The sequence below is a fragment of the Haplochromis burtoni genome, unplaced genomic scaffold (assembly GCF_018398535.1).
Source record: "Haplochromis burtoni strain Fernald_Lab_line unplaced genomic scaffold, NCSU_Asbu1 Contig_242, whole genome shotgun sequence".
Lineage (NCBI taxonomy): Eukaryota > Metazoa > Chordata > Actinopteri > Cichliformes > Cichlidae > Haplochromis > Haplochromis burtoni.
The window spans coordinates 2,190-25,663 of record NW_024582603.1 but is presented as its reverse complement, the minus strand read 5'-3'; the positions used below and the strand labels follow the sequence as shown (position 1 = coordinate 25,663).

The 23,474-nt window shown below is 41.3% G+C and overlaps 2 protein-coding genes across 4 annotated transcripts in view; one reads left to right on the top strand and one right to left on the bottom strand.

The window, feature by feature from the left end:
* The first annotated feature begins 5,814 nt into the window (after window positions 1-5,814).
* On the top strand, window positions 5,815-16,543 carry l3mbtl2 (L3MBTL histone methyl-lysine binding protein 2). Of its 3 annotated transcripts, XM_005938044.3 has the most exons (18): window positions 5,815-5,949; window positions 6,869-7,292; window positions 7,377-7,482; window positions 7,564-7,697; window positions 9,574-9,649; window positions 9,875-9,954; window positions 10,267-10,384; window positions 11,460-11,594; window positions 12,690-12,778; window positions 12,915-13,161; window positions 13,559-13,626; window positions 13,918-14,022; window positions 14,570-14,717; window positions 14,816-14,898; window positions 15,023-15,257; window positions 15,785-15,850; window positions 15,943-16,077; window positions 16,169-16,543. In XM_005938044.3, the coding sequence occupies exons 2-18, from the start codon at window positions 6,942-6,944 to the stop codon at window positions 16,462-16,464; spliced, it is 2,472 nt and encodes an 823-aa protein (XP_005938106.1). In that variant the 5' UTR covers window positions 5,815-5,949; window positions 6,869-6,941; the 3' UTR covers window positions 16,465-16,543. The 3 variants fall into 3 exon arrangements, with proteins under 3 accessions (XP_005938106.1, XP_042083010.1, XP_005938109.1); XM_042227076.1 differs by lacking the exons at window positions 5,815-5,949; window positions 15,785-15,850; XM_005938047.3 differs by lacking the exons at window positions 5,815-5,949; window positions 6,869-7,292; window positions 7,377-7,482; window positions 7,564-7,697 and adding an exon at window positions 8,439-8,874.
* Window positions 16,544-17,179: 636 nt separating this feature from the next.
* Window positions 17,180-23,474, bottom strand: part of chadlb (chondroadherin-like b) — a gene marked incomplete at its 5' end in the record, with an annotated part of 8,049 nt that continues 1,754 nt past the window's right edge. Inside the window, 6 exon segments of the mRNA XM_042227063.1 lie at window positions 17,180-18,302; window positions 18,528-18,694; window positions 18,779-19,191; window positions 19,267-19,540; window positions 21,646-21,856; window positions 21,957-22,238. Of these exon segments, the coding sequence (XP_042082997.1) occupies window positions 17,993-18,302; window positions 18,528-18,694; window positions 18,779-19,191; window positions 19,267-19,540; window positions 21,646-21,856; window positions 21,957-22,238 (1,657 nt within the window).

Below are 23,474 nucleotides of genomic sequence, written 5' to 3'. Positions count from 1 at the left end.
TGGAGACGTGTTTAATGGAGCAACAAATCAAGCTTCTCTGTCTGGCAATCAGATGGACGAGTCTGGGTTTGGTGAATGTCAGGAGAAAGGTACTTGTGGGACTGTACAGTGCCACATCCAAAGTTTGGTGGAGGGGGATTATAGTGTGGGGTTGTTTTTCAGAAACCGGGCTCAGCCCCTTAGTCCCACTGAAAATTATTGTTAATGCTTCAACACACCAAGTTATTTTGGACAACCATGTGGGAGCATATTTGGGATGGCTCCTTCCTGTCCCAACATCACTGCACACCAGTGCACCAAGAAAGGCCAATAAAGACATGGATGAGCTAGTCTGGTGTGGAAGAACTTGACTGGCAAGCACAGGGTCCTGACTACAACTCGATAGAACAACGTTGGGATGAATTAGAGCATAGACTGCGAGCCAGGCCTTTTGTCCAACATCAGTGTCTGACTTCACAAATGTATGTGCTTTCTGCAAGAATGTTCACAAATTCCCAGAAACACACTCTTGTGGAATGTCTTCCCAGAAGAGTTGAAGTTATTATAGCTGCAAAGGTTGTGCCAATATCACATTAAATGCCACGGATTAGGAATGGGATGTCACTCAATTTCATATGCATGTGAAGGCAGACAAGCAAATTCTTTTGGCAATGTAGTGTGTGTATTCAAGCTGGCCAGGCAGGATGACTCTGATTGCACAGAGTGGTGGCGACTAGGTTGAAAGGTTGGGCCGCTACAGTGATAAGGAGAAAGGGAATTAGCAAGGACCATGCTTCCCTTTTGAAGAGCTAGAGGAAGTGGGCTCTGGAAAACATGTGGCAGCCATTGTAGCAAGTGGGTGATCACCTGGTTGCGCAGCAAGCCTACAACCAGCTAGCAGGAAGGACCAAAGTTAAGGAGGAACTAGGAAGGTGTAGTACAACTTTACTTGTGACACTTTTTGTTTTTATGGTTTACATGTCCAGAGGAGTTTCCCTGAAGACCGGCCCATACTCAGGAGTGAGCTATGGCTTAAGATCAATAGTCACCTTTAAGAAGGAAAGAGCCACTTGCTGCTGTCCAAAGGCTTCATTTTGTTGGTTTTGGTATTCAATTATAATCTAAATTGAAGACTCAAATGCAGGCAGAAATATTTACAAAAATTAAAAGTAACAACAACCAACTATGGCAACCAAACAGAACATCAAATAACAAGATTAAAGACTAACAGATAAGTGTTAACAAGGTCCCCTGCCTATCCAGGCCTGCTTAGAATGGTTTGTAAATGAGCTAAGGATGAACAATACACATGAACCAGTCTTTAATATCAGTTGATGAGATTTTTTTTTGTTTATAATACGTTTAGAAACAGTAGTTAACATAGGATGGATCTTTAAATCTCTTTGATGAAAACAAAACAAAAAAACAGCAGCCTCAGGGAGCAGAAAAGCTCCAGGAAGGTTTGGCTTTGAAACCAAAACCTTCTTCCTGTGAGGCAACTCCTCTAACCACTGCACCATCATGCTGATGCAATAGACTGTCCAATGAAACTTGTCATAATGCATTGAAGGCTTTCCAAACAGCTTAAGATAGGCCAGTCCTTAAAATCTAAGAGTAAAATTACAACTTTTCCCAATTTCTTTTTCAATCGTACTAAGCATAGATAGTTTCATAATGTTATGCCTTGAAGAAATGGTGTAAAGATGTACTTTGTAAACCTGGAGACTTTATATGGTTTATGCTTTATATATTGCTCAGCTGGTCATCTACTAATTGGAAGGTTGGTGAGTCGATCCCTGGCTGCTCCAGTCTCCAGCCTGCATACTTAGGTACTCTCGGGCAAGATACTGAACCCAAAGGTGCTCTGTGATTCGTTCATCACAGCATGAATGTGTGTGAATGTTTGCTAGAAAGCACTTAGGTGCAAAAAAAGTGCTGCAGTGAATGAGGTATGTATAAAGCACTTAGAGTGCTATATAAGGACCAAGCCACTTACCATCTTTTTGTACCTCAAAAAGGTTCACGTAATTATGAAAAAGAATAATATGAAGAAGGGTAAAAACTACTGCATTTATTCCATATTCAGGAAGTAGTTTTACCTTACCTTTAGGGTCCAGTAATGACTAGTGTTTGGTAATTGCACACACTAAGAAAGAAATGCACTTTTACTACACCTGCGATTTCTCAGAGTGTGGGTAACAGTAAGCCAGATGTTCTGATAGCTGAAATGTTCTTCTGCAATTCCAGAATGTGCCATTTTAAGTTTGTTCGATCAGAATCAGTCATCTTTGTTTCTTTGCTATGTGGCCATGCAAAGAAAAGAAAAGTTCTTTCAAAATATGCAGTATACATACATATATGATAGGTAAAAAGTAAGAAAAAGCAAGTTACAGAATGTAGTCAGTATGTTCAGCTATTAAAAAATAGTTTAGTTTGAGATCTGTGGTTTGCCTGTTTGCTAAAAAGCCCCCAAAGCAAAACGACAACAACAAAAATCTGATGAATATTCTCCAAGTGTGGTCATTCTATCATTTTTCATATAACTGCAAAACTATCACCATCTGTTACTGTTAGCTATCTTACACATTTAATTACCTAAATTTTCTTTGGGATTAAAAGATTATAATATTGCACGTCGAATATGAAGCAAAACAACAGGCACTACAGTACAGTAAAGTACCAAGTCTGAGCAGTAATTTGAGTACACTTACATTAGTGCACCAAAACTTGATTAGATCTTGTTTAATATTCTGTGGAAAAGTCAATAAAGTCCAAAATTTTCCTCCAATTACATTCAGTTGGTATCAAGTATAAACAAATTGTTCATTAGCCCGATCAGGTCACAGGGTCACCAAATTCTCTGGTCTTATTTTAGATGTAGCTTCCAAACCATCCTGTTCCAAAATAAAACTGTCAACACACAGCACGACTTGCATTGTGTCCTTTAAGAAGAATTCCCCAGTGACATGCCACTCAGCAGATAATACCAACTATAGAAAATATAGCAGCTGTTAAGAAAATTACAGAATGTTGCACTTTTTAATGATTTCTTTGTTCTTTAACAATAATTAGACAACAAAGTACATTTGATTTCCTTACATACCGATCACAAAGCTCAAGAAAGCTCCCTCAACCTTTTCAGATATTGCTCATACCTCCTTGTGTTTGTTCTTTCTACTAGAAGGTGTGGCATCATTTGTCTAATCCAGAGTGTAACATTTGGTCTTTGTGCATTTAGTCAGTTTATTGTGGTTAGACTCTGCAAGACTTACATAGATGTTTGCATTTACCAGTTACAGTGTGTTAATCTGAGGTGTGAATTCACTGTTTGAGTTGCAACACAATTTTCAGTCCTCTGCTGCAATGTCCGTTTCTAAATCTTTGCTCCAAGTATTTAATTTTATTCTTTTCTCAAACAGTCCTTTGTGAAATAGAACATTTTCCCAGCACTCTGTGAAAAATTAAGTGCATCCCATGATTCAGCAGTTTGTAAAGCCACCTTTAGCAGCAATAACATGAAATGCTCGCTTTCTGTATGACTTTGTCAGTTTCTCACATCGTTACAGAATCATTTTTGGCTCACTCTTCTCTCACTTGCTCTGCAACAGTCAGGCTGAAGTCTGGCCTTTGACTCGGTCACTCCAATACTTTGATTCTTGTTGTAGATTTGCTGGAGTGCTTGGGATCGTTGTAATGTTACATGACCCGATTTGAGCCAAGCCAAGCTGGCCGTCGCACAGATGGCCTCACGTTTGACTCTAGAATACTTTGGTACACTGAGGAGTTCATGGTTGACTCAGTGATAGTGAGGTGTCCAGGTCCTGGTGGCTGCAAAATAAGCCTAAATCATCACCCCATGTTTGACAGCTGGTGTGAGGTGTTTGTGCTGATATGCTGAGATTTTGGTCAAACATGGTTCTGTGCATTATGACCAAATATCTCTATTTTGGTCTTGTCTGTTCCAAAGATATTGTCCCAGGAGTTGTGTGGTTTGGTCAGATGCAACTTTGCAAACCTAACCCTTGCTGCCATGTGTTTTTAGAGAGTAGGCAATCCTTCCAAATAAGGCTTTTTCTAATTGTACTGTGACAAACTTTATAATTTAGCATGCTATAGAGGCCTGTTGAGGCTCTTGGGATTTTTTGCAGTTTCTCTGTTTTTTTGCTGCGACATCCACTTCTGAGAAGTTGATTAGCAAAACCTAACTGCTACTTATGCTGTTAATTTCTGTATTAGCAGTATCGGTATACTTAGTTTTTCACAGGACTGCATACAATCCTAAGCAAACTTTATTTTTTAACACGACTTTGCTATAATGTGGTTTAACAAAACTTCTCAGCTGTCAAAATTATAAGTAAATACAAGCAAATTAATTTAAATAATTTTAATTTGAAATTTTAAATATTTCCAAGCCTCCCAATACTTAAATCTAGCATCAGTGTCAGAGCAGCTGTACCTGTAACTGCTGTCAAGACATCCCTAACTGAATACATTTGATGAAGACAGTGTCAAGATTAGGAAACAAAACATTATATATTTGATTTTGTTTGTGTGTTTATTATGATTGAAGTAAATGTGTGTCACTCTTTAATAGTAATATTTGTATTTTAATATATATAAATACAAATATTATTATATAATATATTTTAATATATATTCAAACTGATTTTAATAGAAACTACACATTCTTGGCATTGTCTCAGTTTGCTTCACACTAGTTTCCCTTAATTAAAAGGTGTCACCAGTAAAGGTGCACCGCACGATCCCGCTTCTTCCTCCGTACTTCTTTTTGGGAACCACACATGTGAATACCATCACTTCATCTACTCTTCTTCTCATGAAGACACAGCAGCTACTGCCAAATCACATTCAAATGGTCTAATATCCATTCCTCTGAGTTTTATTTTTCTTATTGAATTAGTTTAGCAGTGGTTGCTTTTGGAGCAGTCACCGCGGGGAATGATTCTGATGGTGCTTCTCCAAAAAGCTGATGATGAGATGTTTCAGCTCTGAGAAACACAGATGGATCCTCCATTCTAAGGTGCTGACCAGCATTTCTCTTTAGTTAGTTAAGCAGTTCTTGCAAAAATATGGCTAAGTACAGTAGAAAAAAAAAAATACTTTTTGCTGTCTATCAGCACTACTTAGGAGCAACACAACTCGAAGTCAAGGAATTTCACCAATCAGCTTTTAAGCTGTTATGTCCCAGCAATACTAACTCAACACAAAATCAAGACTGACACCAGAGTTTTTTGTTTGTTTGTTTTTCAGAAACACAGGGATTTTTTTTAATCATTACACATTCAAAGCTGAAACTTGCAAGCAGGAGAGCATTACAGCATCCTTCGTGAAGTCTGCCTTTATCCACACCTTGTCAGGTGATGCCGATAACTAGCAATTAAGCCCGGGCAACGCCCAAAGTCTACACTGCCACTGCAAAGCCATTAGGAGTTGCAGGGGAGCATAACAAATCTCGCATGTTAAGAGACAACAAAAATGACTGCCTCATAGAGATACTGCCATTTGTTGTCAGTGCTGACCCCAGCAGCGGTTGCTTTAAGTAATCTAAATTACAAAACATATTTTACTTAATATTTGTTTGTATATTTTGCCTCATTATTGGTTATGTTTATTTATTTTTCTACACTGTGCAAAGGCCTAAGATTAATAATAATTGAATAGCAAGGTGTCCGCAAACTTCTTTTTCATAGACCGACAGAAGGCTATTTTTACAAACACCTGAATGCCTGTAAAATGACTTATTTGCGACTAGGAGAGCGACTTTTTTCCAATTGTCGTAAAAACATCAACTCCCAGAATTCCTTGCACACGCGTAAGTAGATGACGCTAAAATGTGAGCGACCACATTACAGTACTGGGCAGCTATGAAGATACATTAACATTTGATACCCAAATCAGTTTGTACACCTAAGAGACATTTTACTGAGTGCCAGCAGTCACTAACCTCCTGTAAGTACACGTTTGAAGTCATGACGAGCAAAGTGCAGCTTCATAACTGCACACAAGTACTTTTAGCATTGTTATCACTTAGCTTTGGAGTACAGTAGTTACATTGTTTACGTTTTGACTCAACTTATGAAGCAGTCAGCTGTAACTGTGCTTTAACGGCGATATTAGAAATAATAATAACGATGACGAAAGGGCCGCCTTTTCAAGACAAACTTCTGTTTGTCATGTTTCACTGTCTTGTGTTTGTTAAACATTATGTCGACATTACAGATAAAATAAAGTGCGAAGCTTCCTGTCATTTGAATGTAGGTTTTTCAATGTAGAGAATATTATAATGAGGCAAATAGAGCCAATACACACTCTCCGGCCACTTTGTTAGGTACACCTTGCTAGTAGTGGGTTGGACCCTCTTTTGCCTTCAGAAGTGCCTTTATTCTTCATAATGCTGGAAACATTTATCAGAGATTTTGGTCCATATTGACATGATGGCGCCACAGTTACTGCAGGTTTGTGATTACGGAGGCCATTTGAGTACAGTGAACCCATTGTCATGTTCAAGAAACCAGTTTAAGGTGATTTGAGTTTTGTGACATGGTTTGTAATCCTGCTGGAAGCAGTGACCAAAGGATGTGTAAACTTTGTTCAGTGGGGTGGAAATGGTCAGCAGCAATATTTAGGTAGGTTGTGCCATCTTAGCGATGGTCAGCATACCTTGGTTGCAAAATTCCCAGGTTATAGCACTCTGGGAATTTTTCTTTGACCCCTGGGGTCAGAGAAGAATTTTTACCTAGAGAACTGCTGCTCACTGGATATTTCGTCTTGTTTGGACCATTCTCGTAAACCCTAGAGATGGTTGTGTGTGAAAATTAGAAAGCCAACTGCCGGTTGGAAGATACAATTATTTCTTTTCTTTGCACAGCTCAGAGAACAAAACAGCACAACTGAGAAGAAGAAAGGATCCATGAAAGGCGCTCATGGTGTAAGCTCCGAGGATGCCTTACCACTGCGTGGCTTATGGATGTGGAAAAACTACCGAAGATGGCGTAACCCTGTTTAAATTCCCCAAGGACCCTGAAGAGTTTCGGAAATGGGAGAAGCAGGTCCAGCGCACCCGCATGCAGTGGGTTGCCACACCCAATTCTTACCTTTGCAATGAGCATTTTGGCAAGGAGTACTTTGAACCCAGACTGGCAGCGGGGCCTCTGAAGCTGAGGCCGGGAGCTGCTCCTACAGTGTTTGTCCGTCCGCACTGTCCTTCCTGCAATGGCGCGGGCTGCGGTAGCTGCCTGCCTTCTATCCAACACAGGACAATTTCAGCTGAACCAAGAGAGCAAACCATTAGTGTGAGTAGCAATTATTTTGGACTGTTGGGGGGGGGCTTACACCTACTGTTTACAGGTGGGATGTTTGTTTTTTTTCCTTCATAGGCTGGATACAATGAAATGGCACCCAAAGAGCGTGAGGATGCTAATGAAAGAGGTAAAGAACGACATCTGACAGGAGGAGGGTTAAAGGTGCTAAACGAGCGACCAGGTGAGGTGCACCTGCACTATTAACAATGTTCATAATGTTTTACATTAAACAAAAACTTTTTTGATTGCTTTTTTTTCACAGTGGTTTGTGAGATGTGTGGAACAACCGGGAATATCAACAACTTCTATTCAAAGACTAAGCGCTTCTGCAGTACATCCTGCTCTCGTTCTTATTCATCAAACTCTAAGAAGTCATCCATTCTAGCACGTCTGCAGGTCAGAAAGAGTTTGACTTTTTCGAATGTATTTATTTATGTATTTTTGAACACTGGGGACCACCAGAGGGGCAGTTTGAATTAGCTGCCAAGCCTTATTCAATAATCCATCTTGGGAGTTTGAAACAGTCAGTGTCACATTCGTGAGTGTGTTGCTCAGCAGCTCAGACAGGTGTGGGATTATCTAAAATCCTGTAGTGAATCCATGAACGGCTTCAGCACGCTACTTTCAATGTCACAAATCTATGAATTATTGAAAATTACTGAAATCAATTGCAAAAAATTCACTCATTTTAAAAGCTGAAAGTATGAAATGTTTATTTTTTTATTTGGGATTTTGGCTCTGCGTCTATAATGGGGGAAATAGTTATCTGATCCCCTGCTGAATTTCCAAAGAAATGAATGGTCACACCATCCCCGCAGTCAAGCACTGAAGTGGATTTGTTGTGCTTTGGGCCTGGTTTTCTGCAAGGAATACAGGGCGACTTCACTGCATTGAGTCAGCAATGGATGGGGGCATGTACCGTAAGGTCTTGGATGTGAACCTCCTTCTCTCAGACAGAACACTGAAGATGTTCAAAAATATCTTGTACATCTTTACAGACCTGAGTAGATGCCTGCAAAGTATTAAATGTAATTTTAAGGCATTTTTCAGCAAATTTATTTCACCATAGTTAGTAATATTGAACACAAGGTGGCAGTATTTGCAAAAAAGGCTGTTTACCTGTGAGCGCTGCAGAAAAATAACAAGTAGAAGAAGAAGAAGACCGCGCTGGACTTAAATACCTCTGCGGGGACGTGTGAGCCTGTGTCCGTCTTTCCTAACTCGGTACAGACCTCTCTGTTTCCTAAAAACTGAAATGGTTCACAAGTGTTGCGTCGAGACCTGCTTAACCATAAAAAGGCCAAACATCGTCTTTCATCGGTTTCCACTCAGCGACCAGGAGAAGCTGAGACAATGGCTCTTTACCCTGAACATGGACCCAAGGACCCCCCGTTACGTCCTCGGCAAACTCTTCGTGTGCCAGAAGCATTTTCAGCCGGACGACTACTACGACGTGCAGAACCTACCGAGCCGCCGGGGCCGGCTTCTCAAGCCCACCGCCGTCCCCGCGCAGTTCACACATGCCCACTATTCAGAGGAAGACCACCCTACGGATATATGGCTGCAGAGACAGGTGAGGCAGGACATTTGTACTGAAACCCCACATGCCAGGGCTCTCAGCCCAGGCTTAAGGCCCTCGTTTCCGGACGTTGTTTTTCTTCTCTTGGCTCTGCAGAAGAAGATGCCACACCCACATATCGTTCAAACCTTCTGTTTGTAAAGGGCAACCAATCAGAGAAAAGTGGCTTTAAAGCAGTTGTTGTTAAGAAGAGAGGTTGTTTTCATTTTTTAGACAATGAATGTGCAAAGGCCCTAGAATAAGATAAATAAGGAATTCTTTAATTACCACTCTAGTGATGCCAAAGAATAAAAAATACAGAACTGGAAATGACCATTATGTCCCATTCAATGTGGTTTGACCTACCAAAAGCTGCTGCATAGCCTTGTCTTCACTTTCATACTGACGAAGAGAAGGGTACCTGGAGAGCAGATCCTCTGTAAAGGCCTGTACGAAGTTTTGAGTTACAAAGGGTGATCTCAATATTCATTGGAATTCATGATCCATCCTTGTCCAAACCTCATGAAATTAATCTTTGCATAGTTTTGCTGACAGACAGCACCTCTGCGTGCCATTAGAGGCATAGTGTAGGCAGAGTGTTTTGTTTTTTTTATCTGATTGTGACTTATACCATGCTCTCTCACGGTTTATGCCAACTGTATGGATATAAGAGGCTCTGAGAAATATTTCTTTTCCCCCTCTTTGCTTCTTTAGGGAAAGCCCCCAACGAAAAAAGCTACTGTGCTGAATAAAGTGAACAAAGCTCCTCCAGCAGCCACCGGAGTTGATGGTAAAGTCACCGAGCACGCTTGTTTGCATGAAATAAATTTTTTTTTTTTTTTAAACACAACCTGTTTAACCTGCTGCAATCGGCACATTTCATGTGATTTCCAATTTGGTGCCAATGAACCGACACAAGATGCAATATTGGCGACCACCTTCTGTTTACGAGGGGCAGCCAGTCAGAAAAAGGTGGCTTAAAGAGAATTATTTTCTGTCTCCTTCCATTGCGTAGCTGCTGTTGCTTCTTTCGACTGGACCGCATACTTGGAGAGAGAAACGTCTCTGGCTGCATCTGTCTCCTGCTTCAGACACGTGAGTCTGTTCTGCAGTTCTTACAAAGACTTACAGCTAAGAAATTATCGTCATAGCGACATATTGTTCTTAACCTTTGTGGAAACCTCTTTCTACCATCAATGTTAACAGTTAAGGGAACTGACTTAATAATCAAATAAAGGGAAACTCAAATGGCTTATTAGGATTATACTGCTGTTTTCATGCCGTCATCAGCAGAAGAAAACAATAGAAAATTGAGTTTCTCTTGAAAATGCTGGAAAATAAGATGGTGGTACATAAAAGCTTCACACAGATGATCCATAAGGAATTTTCTGGCTTCACCCCCTACAGGCTCCCCTTTGTGCCCAGTGGGATGACATCACCGTGGGGATGAAAGTGGAGGTGCTGAACACAAATGCCATCCTCCCCAGTAAAGTCTACTGGATTGCTACAGTTATCCAGATTGCAGGTATGTGCATCTTTCTGCCAACAGTTAACAGCCCAATGAACCACAAATCATTTTTATATATTAATGTTACATTTAGTTTCTTATTTTTCATTAGTGAATTTTATTTGTCTCTTGGCTAGACCCAAATCTTAATGCCTCTTGCAAAGCTTAAAACTTGGTTTGCTGTACTTCTCGTGGTGCTGAATATAAAGTGCAGCATATTCATAACCAGAAGAAATTGTGCTATGAGACTGGAGACGATATCTGGAGCACTTAAAAATCTTAAAAAGAAATCTTTTGGTAGATTTTTGTAATACCAAATGTTGCACTGACCCCCCGAGAGATCATAATCTTCTTTACAGCAGTAAATGTGTGAACCGCTTATGTTGTTGCACTCATATAGCGCACATTTCAGGTTTAACGCTGTGATAGCAGCTTACCTTTTTGCTCAGATGACTGAATCTATAATTTAAATCACTGTAGCATTTGTTCGGAGCTCTGCTCCAATCAGAATTGATCGTAAATGAACCCTTAATGTTATGAAATTTTGTGCAAGCTAAGAGAACACGTGATGAACCAGGCTTTGTTGAGGCATGTTGGGGTAAAGCTGCCAAACAGATCAGACTAGTGAATCTATTCATGCAGATTTTAAGTCTCAGTGACCATCGAAATTTAGTTTTGTCTACAGATTTGTACCAAAGACCGGGAATAAATTGGTATCAATATGGTTTGTACCAGAGTGAAAAGTGCCTCAACAAATGGTGTTTCTATCTGTATTTGTCTAACATAGCTGTTCTCCTCTGATGAAACAGAAAACATCTGACACTGGTGCGTCAGATGCATCCAAATGTGACATGCTATTTGTAAAAGTTGCATTAACGGGCTAAGTTGGGTCAGTTATTACTGCCAATTAGTTTGATCTTGGCGTGAGCTCGATTCTGTTTGGTTGTTCACTCATCTGTCTCATGAACTCATCCAGGTTAGCAGTTAGAATTTTTTTCCTGGAACAGTTCAGGATGTTAACTTCCACACAGTGAAATATATTTTGGTAAAGTAGCAACATTGGCAGGTAACTCTCGTCCTTTCTTGTCTGCAGGATACAAAGCCCTGTTGAGATACGAGGGCTTTGAGCATGACAGCAGCCATGATTTCTGGTGCAGCCTCGTTTCAGGAGAGCTCAACCCGATCGGATGGTGTGCAATGACCAGCAAGCTGCTGGTACCCCCACAAGGTTAGGATTCACATTCAGTTTGCTTTTAAAAATGGCGCCTATGCTCTGTTTGGTCCTAAATCAACTGCTTCATCCAGTATTGGTTGACCTTGGTGAAGGTGTTTTTGTTTATTCTTTAAATCCTCAAAAGAATAAGAGCAGGTGAGCGAGTTATCTGAAGTGATAATGTGAACTAGTGGTCATTGACCAGACAAATGAATGCTGATCATCAGCTCTGTGATTAGAGAATATATGAATGACTCTAACAGACAAGAGCTTCTGTCTGAGTACTTTCACTGGTTCGATTTGCAGTTAAGGTGATATCACAAAATCAAGACAACAAATAACTGATGCAGCAAATGGGCAGGAAATTAAATACAAAGGCAATTTTCTCAGTAAGAAGAAGAGAAGTCTTTGTAATGCACTTTTCTACTAGCAGATCAAAAGATAAATAAAATATAAAGTACAGATAAAATGGAAGAAAGACATGTTGCCTGTAGCTTAACAGACGTTAAAAGACAGAGAAATGTAAATGGAGGATGATATAAAACTTAGTAGAGGTAAAAGAGCAGCAGAAAACATCCTAAAAATCTAAAGTAATAAAAAGTCACAAATGTGTCATTTTCTGTTGTTAACAACTAGAAATTGATCTTATCTTTTATACGGTTTCAGGTTAAATGTGTTGTTTGTATGTCATACTTTTATATTTTTTATTTATACAGGTAGTCCCAATGTCACATTTACAAAAAGGACCTGTTTCTAACAAACATATTAAAATTACAACAATAAAAAACAGTAAAATAGCAATAAAATAACAAAAATAAAGATTCTTTAATGTGTACACAGTCATAGGAAAAAGTTCCCAGTGATGACTTCACAAGGTCATTTGTACTCTTTTAAAGTCTGCAAGTGAAATTAATTGAGAGAACTATAAGTCCTGTGAGATGGAGCAGAAAAGGAGAATGCCTCTCCAAGTTTCATCACTGAAACTCTGTGTAATGAAGCCCTGAGACCACACACTATGACCAAAATGTTTATGTAACATGTAATATGAAAAATAAGAGGGGAATAAACCACAAAGAGACTTTTCTTGTTTGATGTTTTGCGTGTCTGTAGATCTGAAGCAGGACATCCCAGACTGGAAGGAGTATCTGATGAAGAGGTTGGTGGGGGCCCACACTCTGCCTGTTGATTTCTACCTGAAGGTACTGCCTGATGTTATGAATTGCCCTGTATGTCATAAAGAGTGTAATGGATTAAATGAAATAGAAGTCACTGAATTAAGCACATAATCAGCAACTTTCTGTCACTCTGCCGCCCTCCCGCTTTTCTTTGTTCCAGCTTGCAGAAAGCATGAAGAACTCTTTCAGGACGGGCATGCGCGTGGAGGTGGTGGACTCCAAATACGTGAGCCGGACACGCGTGGCCATCGTGGACTCCAACATCGGTGGCCGTGTACGCCTGGTGTACGCGGACCAAAGTGACACCCCTGAGAACATCATCTCAGACTTCTGGTGTCACATATGGAGTCCCCTCCTGCATCCGATAGGCTGGTCCAAAAAAGTGGGTCATGACATCAAAGCGCCTGGTAAGAATGAAAACGGGTTCTCCACTGGAGCTGAAGATGTGGGGTACAGAACAAAAACTTGCAAAAGGGAATTAACTTTGATGTAGGAAACCAAGCAGTCAGCAGTAAAAACAGGATTAATCAACTTTAAGGGGAAAGAAATATTTGGAGACACACTCGGACTTTAGAAAAGGATACTGGACCTCAGCGTAACACTGGCAGTGTGGATCATTTTATTTGTAATCACAGTGAAAGTTTTTATGACATGAAACTGCACAGATATTGAACTAAGTACATGATTTTAAAGATTTCTGTTTTCTGAAATGTAACATGTACTGTGCTGGTGATAGAAGATTACTTTGCTTTTTCCTCTTAGATTTGTTGTAGATTAAAATATGAAACCTTCTTATTTTTATAGCAAACAATCTGGAGTCTTCCAGTGGTCTGAGGGGCAATTCTGACAGTACGTTCATGCTCTTTAAAAAGGTAAGGAAGTATATGAACACTGACGTAAGTCATAGTCGAGTGTACTATAAGGTTAGCAGTAAATCTGCACTTGATTGTGGTGTAGTTTAGAAAATCATAGGATTCATTAAATGTATTTATTTTTTATTTCTCCATGTTTTACCCCCAAAGTCCAAAAGCTGCAGATTGTTTGAGTCAGAACTCAAAAATAGCTGAAGTAATCATCGTCGTTACTAAGCTTATGCTCATTTCAGTTCAAGTTTAAGCTTTACCTCTTCACTGTTTCACATGAATGTAATGTATTGTCCTCAGCCGAGGTTCACCTACATGGAGGGAACTTTCTTTGAAGAAGGAATGAAGCTGGAGGCCATTGACCCGCTCAACTTGGGAAGTATCTGTGTGGCCACAGTACACAAGGTGAGGTAGCTGTTGTTGACTTTATGTGTTTGGGATTCATCATCTGTCACCTAGGTTTGGTGTTTCCCAGAGATTTAGATGCCCTTGTAACTGTAACAGCTCATAAATGAGCTAATGGCAGGGGTATCTTCTGTAAACTCAGCAGTATAATCAGCTGCTTCTTTAGTGGGTCTCTCATCATGTGGATTAACTCCTTCATACGTGCACTGTGTTTATACAGCGCTTTGCATTTAATTATTAATCTTGCTTTCTTCCACAGCGTGTCTTCTTTCCTGATAGTTGGGGTTTTCTCTGTATTATTTTAGGGTCTTTACCATAAAATAGAAAGCGCCTTGATAGAGGACTGTTTGAATTGATTTCATCTTGTTCTGCAGCTGGTACTTCTTGCTGAAGCCTTGTTGTGCTCAGCATAGCGTTACAAAAGCCAGTTCTCCACCCGCTGCAGGTTCTTGTTGGTGTGTTCCTCCACCTAACAGGTGGATTGTAGAGATTGTATCTCTACCGCTGGTTTTCCTCTCTCTGACTCTACTCCTCTTTTTTCCCCCAGGTGCTGTTTGATGGGTACCTGATGGTGGGCATTGATGGCACCATATCAAACAATGGCTCAGACTGGTTTTGTTACCATGCTTCCTCTCACGCCATTCTTCCAATTAACTTCTGTAAAAAGAACAATATCCCTCTCACTGTACCCCCAGGTATGTTTTTTCTGTTTCTTAGTTTGCAGGTTAACTTGTCTGCTGGTGCTGAAATGCTTCACCATATATTTCCTGCCGCTTTATGCATTTCCTGGCAGGTTACGATGCTCAGACCTTCACCTGGGAAAAGTACCTGGAGGAGACCAAAGCAAAAGCTGCGCCCGTGAGACTGTTCAATGCTGTAAGATGTTGTAGGATGACCTTGCTATCACATGTTTTATAAGTTGAATTAATAGGACAGGATGGCTTCTTTTCAAATGTATCTATTGATGTAAAAACACTAATAAATATGACACTTCTTTCAGGACTACCCAGGTCACGGCTTCTCCCCCAACATGAAGCTGGAGGCCGTGGACCTGATGGAGCCACGGCTCCTGTGCGTCGCCACCGTGAAGCGCTGTGTCGGCCGCCTTCTCCTCATCCACTTTGACGGCTGGGAGGATGAGTTTGACCAGTGGGTTGACCACCAGTCTCCAGACATCTACCCAGTTGGCTGGTGTGAGCTCATGGGCTACCAGCTCCAGTCACCTCCTGGAGTCGGTAAATACAGCGGACTGTAACACTGTGTTTTGAATCAACATGTAGAGCACTGAAGTGATGTGGGTTAATGCAGGAGTACCGAGGCGTTCTGATTAAAGGGGATTAATGGCCAAGGTTTCAATAGATAAGGTCAGAGTATGATGAGGTAATCCCCATGAGCCAAAAGCTTGGCTTGAGACGCCTCTAAATGCTGCATTTCAGTTTTTTTCTCATCTTGGATCTGTGTGATGTCACACAGAAAGCACATATCCTCGACACATCTGCGCCAAAGCTATTTTGGGCTATGAATAACGCTAACTCCTCTAGTGGTGTACAACAACAATAGTCTGAAAATCTGGAAATTAGCGTAAAAGGCGCTCTTTAAGCGCATTTACACTTCAATTTTGATTATAAATACAGCAACAGTTCACTACACTCACTAAGCTCCAGCCTTAAACTGTCACAGACAGAAGTGACTGGTTGATGAGTGATGCATAGATGTTTCTGAGCGTGAAACAAAGTGACTGGTGTTTCATTCTGTTTTCTAGCTGACTTAATTGAAAAGCAGCTGGTGCGGAACAAGAAATGCCGGCGCTTTTCTTTCGGGAGAAAGAGTAGGTTTTATTCAGAAAAGTATATGTAGTCTTGTATCGGTAATGTCTTACTTGACACAGGAGAATGATCTCCTTTTCTTTGCTTTTTGTAGAAAAGAAGCACACAAAAAAGAGGCTTTCTCAGGACCAAGCTCAAGACGGTGCTGATCAACACACCGAAAGTCCTCAAAGCACTCCTCCAAAAGTGCCACTCATCCAGCCCAAGACTGAGCCAGAGGAGCAGGAGAGTAAGAGACAATTCTCAAATGAGTCACTTTTTCCTCATTTGCATGCTAGTTACCCATTTTGGTAAATTTGCTGACTTACTTGTCTTAATAGTCGTTGCAGTCAAGGTGAAAGTGGAGGAAATGGAAACGGAGACCCCCATTAGGCCACCGGACAACTTTCAGCAAGACTCTGTGTGCATAATCAAACAAGAAGAGGGAGGGCAAAGCAGCTTGGATAATGTAGAACAGGAGAAGACGGAGCAAAGTAAAACTAAAGATGTGGCTGAAGACGATGCATCACTTGAAGACCGGTGTACCGGTGATAGCAACACTGATCAGAGTGAAAATGAAAGAATGGACAAAGAGGAGTTGAGCCAAGAAGACGACAGTACCATGGATGAATCATAGAGAATAAAAGAACCAATATAGCTGAATCACTCCAATGAAAAAAGAATTAAACAAATAAATAAAAAGACTTTATCAAAAAGATTTTGACTCTGAAAGTCTTCCTGGGTTGTAATGAAGTTTGTTTTTAATGTTTTATATCCAGATAGATCCTTTTGTAAATATACAGTCAATTGCAGTATTTTTATAAACATATTACCTAAATGTGATTTGATGATTTTCAACTTTGAGTATGTTGTGAGCCTACAGTGAAGGTTAACTACCCTCAACTGCAGGCTCGGTAAAGCAATGCTTTATTCTTTTTTTCTTATTTTCCATCATACATGTACTATTAAATATAAAAGGCCAAAACAACAATCGGGTACATTCCTAAAAACAATGTCTTTACCGGCCAGCTCAGCAACACAGAAAGATACCTGAAGGAGAATTGGAGAATTCTTTCACTGGTTAGGAAAAACTACTTCATAACATCCAACCTAGCCAAGAATCCTTCTACCATCAACAGATATCCTCAGGAATAAAAATACAAAATGCTGTCCAAATAATTTGTCAAAAGCAAGAACAGATTAGACCAGGGGTGGGGAACTCCAGGCCTCGAGGGCCGATGTCCTGCAGGTTTTAGATCTCACCCTGGGGCAACACACCTGAATCAAATAATTAGTTCATGACCAGGCCTCTGGAGAACTTCAAGACACATTGAGGAGGTAATTTAGCCATTTGAATCAGCTGTCTTGGATCAAGGATACATCTAAAACCTGCAGGACACCGGCTTTCAAGGCCTGGAGTTTGACACCCCTGGATTAGACTGCTGGAGAAGAGTGCATATGCATAATATGACAGATTAACTTGTACCAGAATGATAGGAAGGGAAGAGTATGGAGAATTAGAGAAATAGCTCATGATCTGAAGAATACATCCTGTGTCAAACATGGTGGAGGCAGTGTGATGGTATGGGCATGGACGTGGCTGCCAGTGGAAACCAGGCAGCGGTCGCTAGTGTTTATTGATGACGTGACCACTGACAGAAGTAGGAGAATGATATGTGGAGTATACAGGCCCATACTCTGTTCAGAATCAGCCAAATGCTACATATATTCATCCAAGTACTAAAAACAATCCTTATATTAAAAATGATGTTAGTTTGTCCAGTTAATTTTTACAATTTTAACATAAACTCCTTAAATCAAAGTTTAAATCTTAATTGCTTGATTGAAAATGTACTGTGGCAAAACTACTAGTACTGTGCAAATACCTGACTGTAGCACTTTTAAGGTGATAAAAGTTAAAGCCCAATGTGATATAGCTTACTAATGCAACCGTACAAAGAATTTATACTGTTGTTCAACATTGTGCTACGACGGCAAGAATGATTAGTGTGAAAAAAGCCCGACTCCTGCAGCTGGGACCGTTCAGTTCAGTGTTTAACCTCAAAGCTTTGGTTCTGCGCTGTGCTGATGTTTGCATTGAAGCCCTGACTTTAAAACGTCAGCACAGAACGCCAGAATGGATGCAACGCCGAAAGGCGGGAGTTTCAGGGCATGCTGTGTCTCTTTGTGCTTTCAGCTGCTTTCTTTGCTGCACCCTGTTTTGTGTTTGGACTCCCTCGAATTTTGGATTTGACCTTGAGCATCTTGACCTGCCGATGGCCGCTGAGGTGCATCGGTTTGGGTTTGGTTGCCTTGGGGGCCTTTGCTGGCTTTGAGGTGACAGCAGGGGCAGAGGGAAGACTCTCTCCACCAGGGCAGGCCTTGAACCCGTGGACATCCTTGACCCTCCGACCCCGCAATTCAGGTGGATTGGCACAGGTGGCTCGCACCTTCAGGTTAACTTTCTCAATCCACCTAGATAAAAAGAAAAAATCCAAATTAGTTACTATTGTTAGTTATTTAATGTTATTGAGCCAAACGGTATAATATGTGAACCTTAGAGCTAATCTTAACAGATACAGATGCGTCTTTGGAAATGGTTTTGTTCCCATAATGACCAACATTCACACATTTTCGCATACTAGAATCTCTCAAACCCCAGTCCTATTTAACTACATTATTGACTTGCAGCTGTCTTACATGCGCAGTGGCAGTAGGGGGCAGTCACACATTAGAGGATTGTCAGCGAGATTGATGACTTCCAAAGCGGTGAGTGGGTGGAAGTCAGGGACCTCCTCCAGCTGGTTGCCCTCCAAGAAAAGACTCCTCAACCCAGGACCCAGTCCTGCCAGGGCGCTCTGCGACATCTGCAGCAAAAGCAATCACATCGGTTTGAAAAAAAATCTACATTACATATGAAAACGTTTGTAGAGTGCACAAAGCCCGCTCACCTTCTCCAGTCCCATGTTATTGAGGTACAGCTCTTTAAGTGACCTCCCCAGAGGTTTGAAAGCATTCGATCCGATCCAACGAATTGAATTTCCGGACAGCCTGAGGTCTCGGAGATTCCCAGCCTTGCTCAGTGCCTCAGTGGGCACCTCCTTGAGCTTATTTCCTCCCAGGTGAAGCATGTCCAAGTCATTTGCCTGGTAAAGAGCCCTGGGCGACACATGCACAATGGCATTCCCGGTGAGATAGAGAGCTCTCAAACCCTCAGCCCCCGTCATGATACCTGGCTCCAGCTTAGTGATAGAGTTGTTCTCCAGATGAAGTGCAAGCAGACTGGGCACCAGTTTGAAGACACCTTTGGGGAAACTGGTAAAGCGGTTCTTTTCCAAATGGAGGTAAGTCAGCTTAGGGAGACCTTAAAGAAAAAAAGCAAGTGAGTTTGGATCTTGTCTGACCATCTACTCTAAATGTAGCGTTGCCAGTGAAAGACCTTTGAAGGCATCTGGGCTCAGGGAGGTAAGCTCATTCTCAGACAGGTACAGGTATATCAGTCCCTTCATCCCGCTGAAAGCCCCTCCCTCTACATCCACAATTTTGCAGCGCTGCAGGTGCAAGGACACGACCTGGGCGACACCGGGGAAGCTGTTGCTGGGAATGTAGTGGAAGTTGTTGCCACGCAGGTCCAGGAGACGTGTGCTGGCAGAGAAACCGCGAGGCACTTTAGTGTGACCACGGTTCTCACATGAAGAGTGGTGTGTCTCTGCCTGTAGACAGGTAGGTAAAGGAAATGTAGAGCTCACCAGCACTTCAACCTTGCACTTCCCTCTCCTGACGCTATGAAAGTGTGTTTGTATGAAACTGTCCAGCTTCTTAAATTAATATAAAAAGATTAACTACAATCAGAACAGTAACTTGGATTTTAAAAGTGTTGTTTCTTTACTCCTGATCAAATACGAAACTCTTAAGAGTTAGAAGGACCGATTCATTCTGATGTGTGTTAAATTTGAAGCTTCAGCCAGCAAAGAACCATCTTAGCTTAAATTAATAGCCAAAGTAAAATTTTATTTTATTTCTCACTTACACCGGGACAGATATGACTGGAAAGAAACATGAGAGAAGAGAGGGAAAGAAAAACAGCGGTGGAAAGGAACGGTGATAAAGGGCAAAAAAAACAACAAAATCAAACAGACAAAAAAATACATCTATCAATCACCTGGATCACCTGTTGAGAAAGAAAAAAGAGAAAACAAGCAAAAAAAAAAAAGAGACTCGATATAATAAACAACATCATCGCGATGAATCGTAAGTGAATATAACAGTAAATACTAAATATTGAAATTATTGTGCAGCACATAAGATCGACAGCGCACAGTGTGATTTCGAGGTAGGAGCCAAAAAGGGTGTAGTTTGTGTGTGTGAGCACCCGTGACCAGACAGGTCAGGGATAAAGTTATTCGAGAAATTTAAAGCAGGCTTAGGCTACAAAAAGATTTCCCAAGCCTTGAACATCCCACGAGAGCACTGTTCAAGCCATCATTCAGAAATGGAAGGAGTAGGCACAACTGTAAACCTACCAGACAAGGCCGTCCACCTAAACTCACAGGCCGAACAAGGAGAGCGCTGATCAGAAATGCAGCCAAGAGGCCCATGGTGACTCTGGACGAGCTGCAGAGATCTACAGCTCAGGTGGGGGAATCTGTCCATAGGACAACTATTAGTCGTGCACTGCACAAAGTTGGCCTTTATGGAAGAGTGGCAAGAAGAAAGCCATTGTTAACAGAAAACCATAAGAAGTCCCGTTTGCAGTTTGCCACAAGCCATGTGGGGGACACAGCAAACATGTGGAAGAAGGTGCTCTGGTCAGATGAGACCAAAATGGAACTTTTTGGCCAAAATGCAAAACGCTATGTGTGGCAGAAAACTAACACTGCACATCACTCTGAACACACCATCCCCACTGTCAAATATGGTGGTGGCAGCATCATGCTCTGGGGGTGCTTCTCTTCAGCAGGGACAGGGAAGCTGGTCAGAGTTGATGGGAAGATGGATGGAGCCAAATACAGGGCAATTTGAAAAACGAGTCGCAATTAGATGGCGAGGTACCTCCACAGACTGTGAAGGCCGCAATCCACTAAATCCATCGAAATTGGGCAAGATCTGAAAACTGCTGTTCACAAACGCTGTCCATCTAATCTGACTGAGCTGGAGCTGTTTTGCAAAGAAGAATGGGCAAAGATTTCAGTCTCGTAGATGTGCAAAGCTGGTAGAGACAGACCCTAAAAGACTGGCAGCTGTGAACTGCAGCAAAAGGTGGTTCTACAAAGTATTGACTCAGGGGGCTGAATAATTACGCACACCCCACTTTGCAGTTATTTATTTGTAAAAAATGTTTGGAATCATGTATGATTTTCGTTCCACTTCTCACGTGTACACCACTTTGTGTTGGTCTTTCACGTGGAATTCCAATAAAATTGATTCATGTTTGTGGCTGTAATGTGACAAAATGTGGAAAAGTTCAAGAGGGGCCGAATACTTTTGCAAGCCACTGTATATCTCCCCCACCTGCAGAGTGAGTTCCTGGAGAGAGGAGACCTCCTGCAAAAAGCCCTTTTTCAATCAATGAACTTGAGGGCTGTTAACTGGTAGATTAAAAACACAAACATGGGAAAAAAGGCAAATCAAACGCTAGTTTTACAGACTTAAAGGTGGCATTGATTTTCTAACCTAATCAAGAATCCAGCTATTTCTCAATGTGTTCAACTACATCCTACTATCATTGGCAAATGCAGGTAAAGAGGTTAAAGTCAGCGTGGAAAATATGGTAGGCATTAAATGAAATATAAATATACAAAAAAGTAGTGACACTCACCTCACAGACACAGTTGGCAGGACACTTGACCTTGTTCGGTTCTTCAGTGGGTCGTGGCATGATCCTGGCTGCTTCTTCCTCTTTTATGATGTCTTCCTGACTCTGGCATCTCAGCTCAGAAGGGTGGACAGCATCCAGGCTGTCACCTGAAAGATGGGATGGCCCTCCACAAGTTCCCATCAGCTTCACTTTGTTATGGATAGCCCACTCTCTGCAGAATTGGGGGGAAAAGAAAAGAAGAACAAAGTGCTGATCACTTCTCTGAGGTTTCCTGAAGCTGTCAGGACAAGAGCAACAAAAACCCGCCGTACCTGAGTGGACGCAGGTAACAGTTGCAGAGGATTGGATTCCCGGCCAGGTTTAGACGGGACAGCTTTGGCGAGCCTTCGGTGAAGGGCTGGATGACACGCAGCTGGTTATTGCTGATGTCCAGGTGGATGAGGTTGGGGGATTTTGAAACAGCTGTGTTCACCAGGTCCTGCAGGGACATGTGGTCCAGGAAAAGGTGGGTCAGCTTGGGCATGGACACAGCCTCCTCCCCCAGGTACGTCATGGGGTTGTAGCTGAGATCGAGACGAGTCACCTCAGGCAGCCTGGATGCAGAAAAGAACAAGGCAGGAATAAGAACAATGATTATTACTCTTATTACTCTTTGTCAATGACTTTCTGTCCATTGTATTGAAGTTTGGTCAGACAAGGGACTATACTGTCTGTGAGAGAGGGATTTGACAAAACATGGAATCCCTTTTGTTCTTTCTACTGATCAATATCACACAACTTATCACTTTATTTAAAACCTAAGAATTTTCTATTTTCTTCTCTATCTAGAAATAGGAGAGCCTAATTAAAAAAAACTTAAATTGCAATATGAACCAGCTTAACTTATAAATGTTAATAGATAGCACATAAATGATGGATAGACCCTGTTATACTGAAGAGTGAACCCACTAGGCTTCACCTTTGAGGCCTAACAACCTGAAATCTGCATCCTTTGTAATGGCCAGCAGGGGGAGACTCTACATATCTCTCCCTAAAAACGCTTTCCTAATGATTGAACGGTCTGCACTGCAGAAGATAATATTAATTTATACATAATGGTCAAACAGTTAAAGAAACAAAACAAACAAATTAAAATAACTTAGTAAAAGTAACTGATAAATTAATGGCTACTGGTATGGATAAGCAGCTTAACGTTCTGTAAACATGATGTCATTAACAGAACAGCAAAAACATAACAGGTAATCAGTTGAACTTGTTATCTAAAGCAAAGGAATTGACTACTTTATTGATCCAAAGCTTAAACCTAACAAACAGTAACCTTCAGGGGAACGTTTCCCAAAAAGCCCCTAAAAGTTACAATTTGGAGGCGGGTCCAAGAATGTCCGCTCAAGGCGGTGCATAACTATTAGCTTACCATTTAAAAAAAGTAAGTTAATTGTTATGTACAACTGAAACAGTTAGCTAACACAAATCAAGGAATGGGAGTTAATTAGAACTCACGAACACAGAATCTGTTGAAGAGTGAAGGAAAGCGCTTTTTTGACTCTGACTAGACTATCGGGGAACATTGGATAAAGAATGGGAACCATTGCTTTAGGGTGTGGCCACCTTGTGACTGACAACTCATGCGGTGTCCTAACTTTTTCAGTCAGTTCAACCTATTGATCGTCACATCCAGTAGAAACAAACCTACGTTGCAATGCCTAAAATATCAAATGTTGAGGCCCACTGTGATTCACAGTGGCTATGTCCATCACATGTGTGAATGTGTATGTGAATGGGTGGATGACTGGATATGTAAAGCGCTTTGGGGTCCTTAGGGACTAGTA

Coding starts and splice junctions, on each gene's coding strand:
- l3mbtl2 (XM_005938044.3), top strand. CDS start 6,942: ATGCCTTACCACTGCGTGGCTTATGGATGTGGAAAAACTACCGAAGAT. Junction 9,650..9,874: donor AGCAGCCACCGGAGTTGATG/GTAAAGTCACCG, acceptor TCCATTGCGTAG/CTGCTGTTGCTTCTTTCGAC. Junction 14,899..15,022: donor CCGTGAGACTGTTCAATGCT/GTAAGATGTTGT, acceptor CACTTCTTTCAG/GACTACCCAGGTCACGGCTT.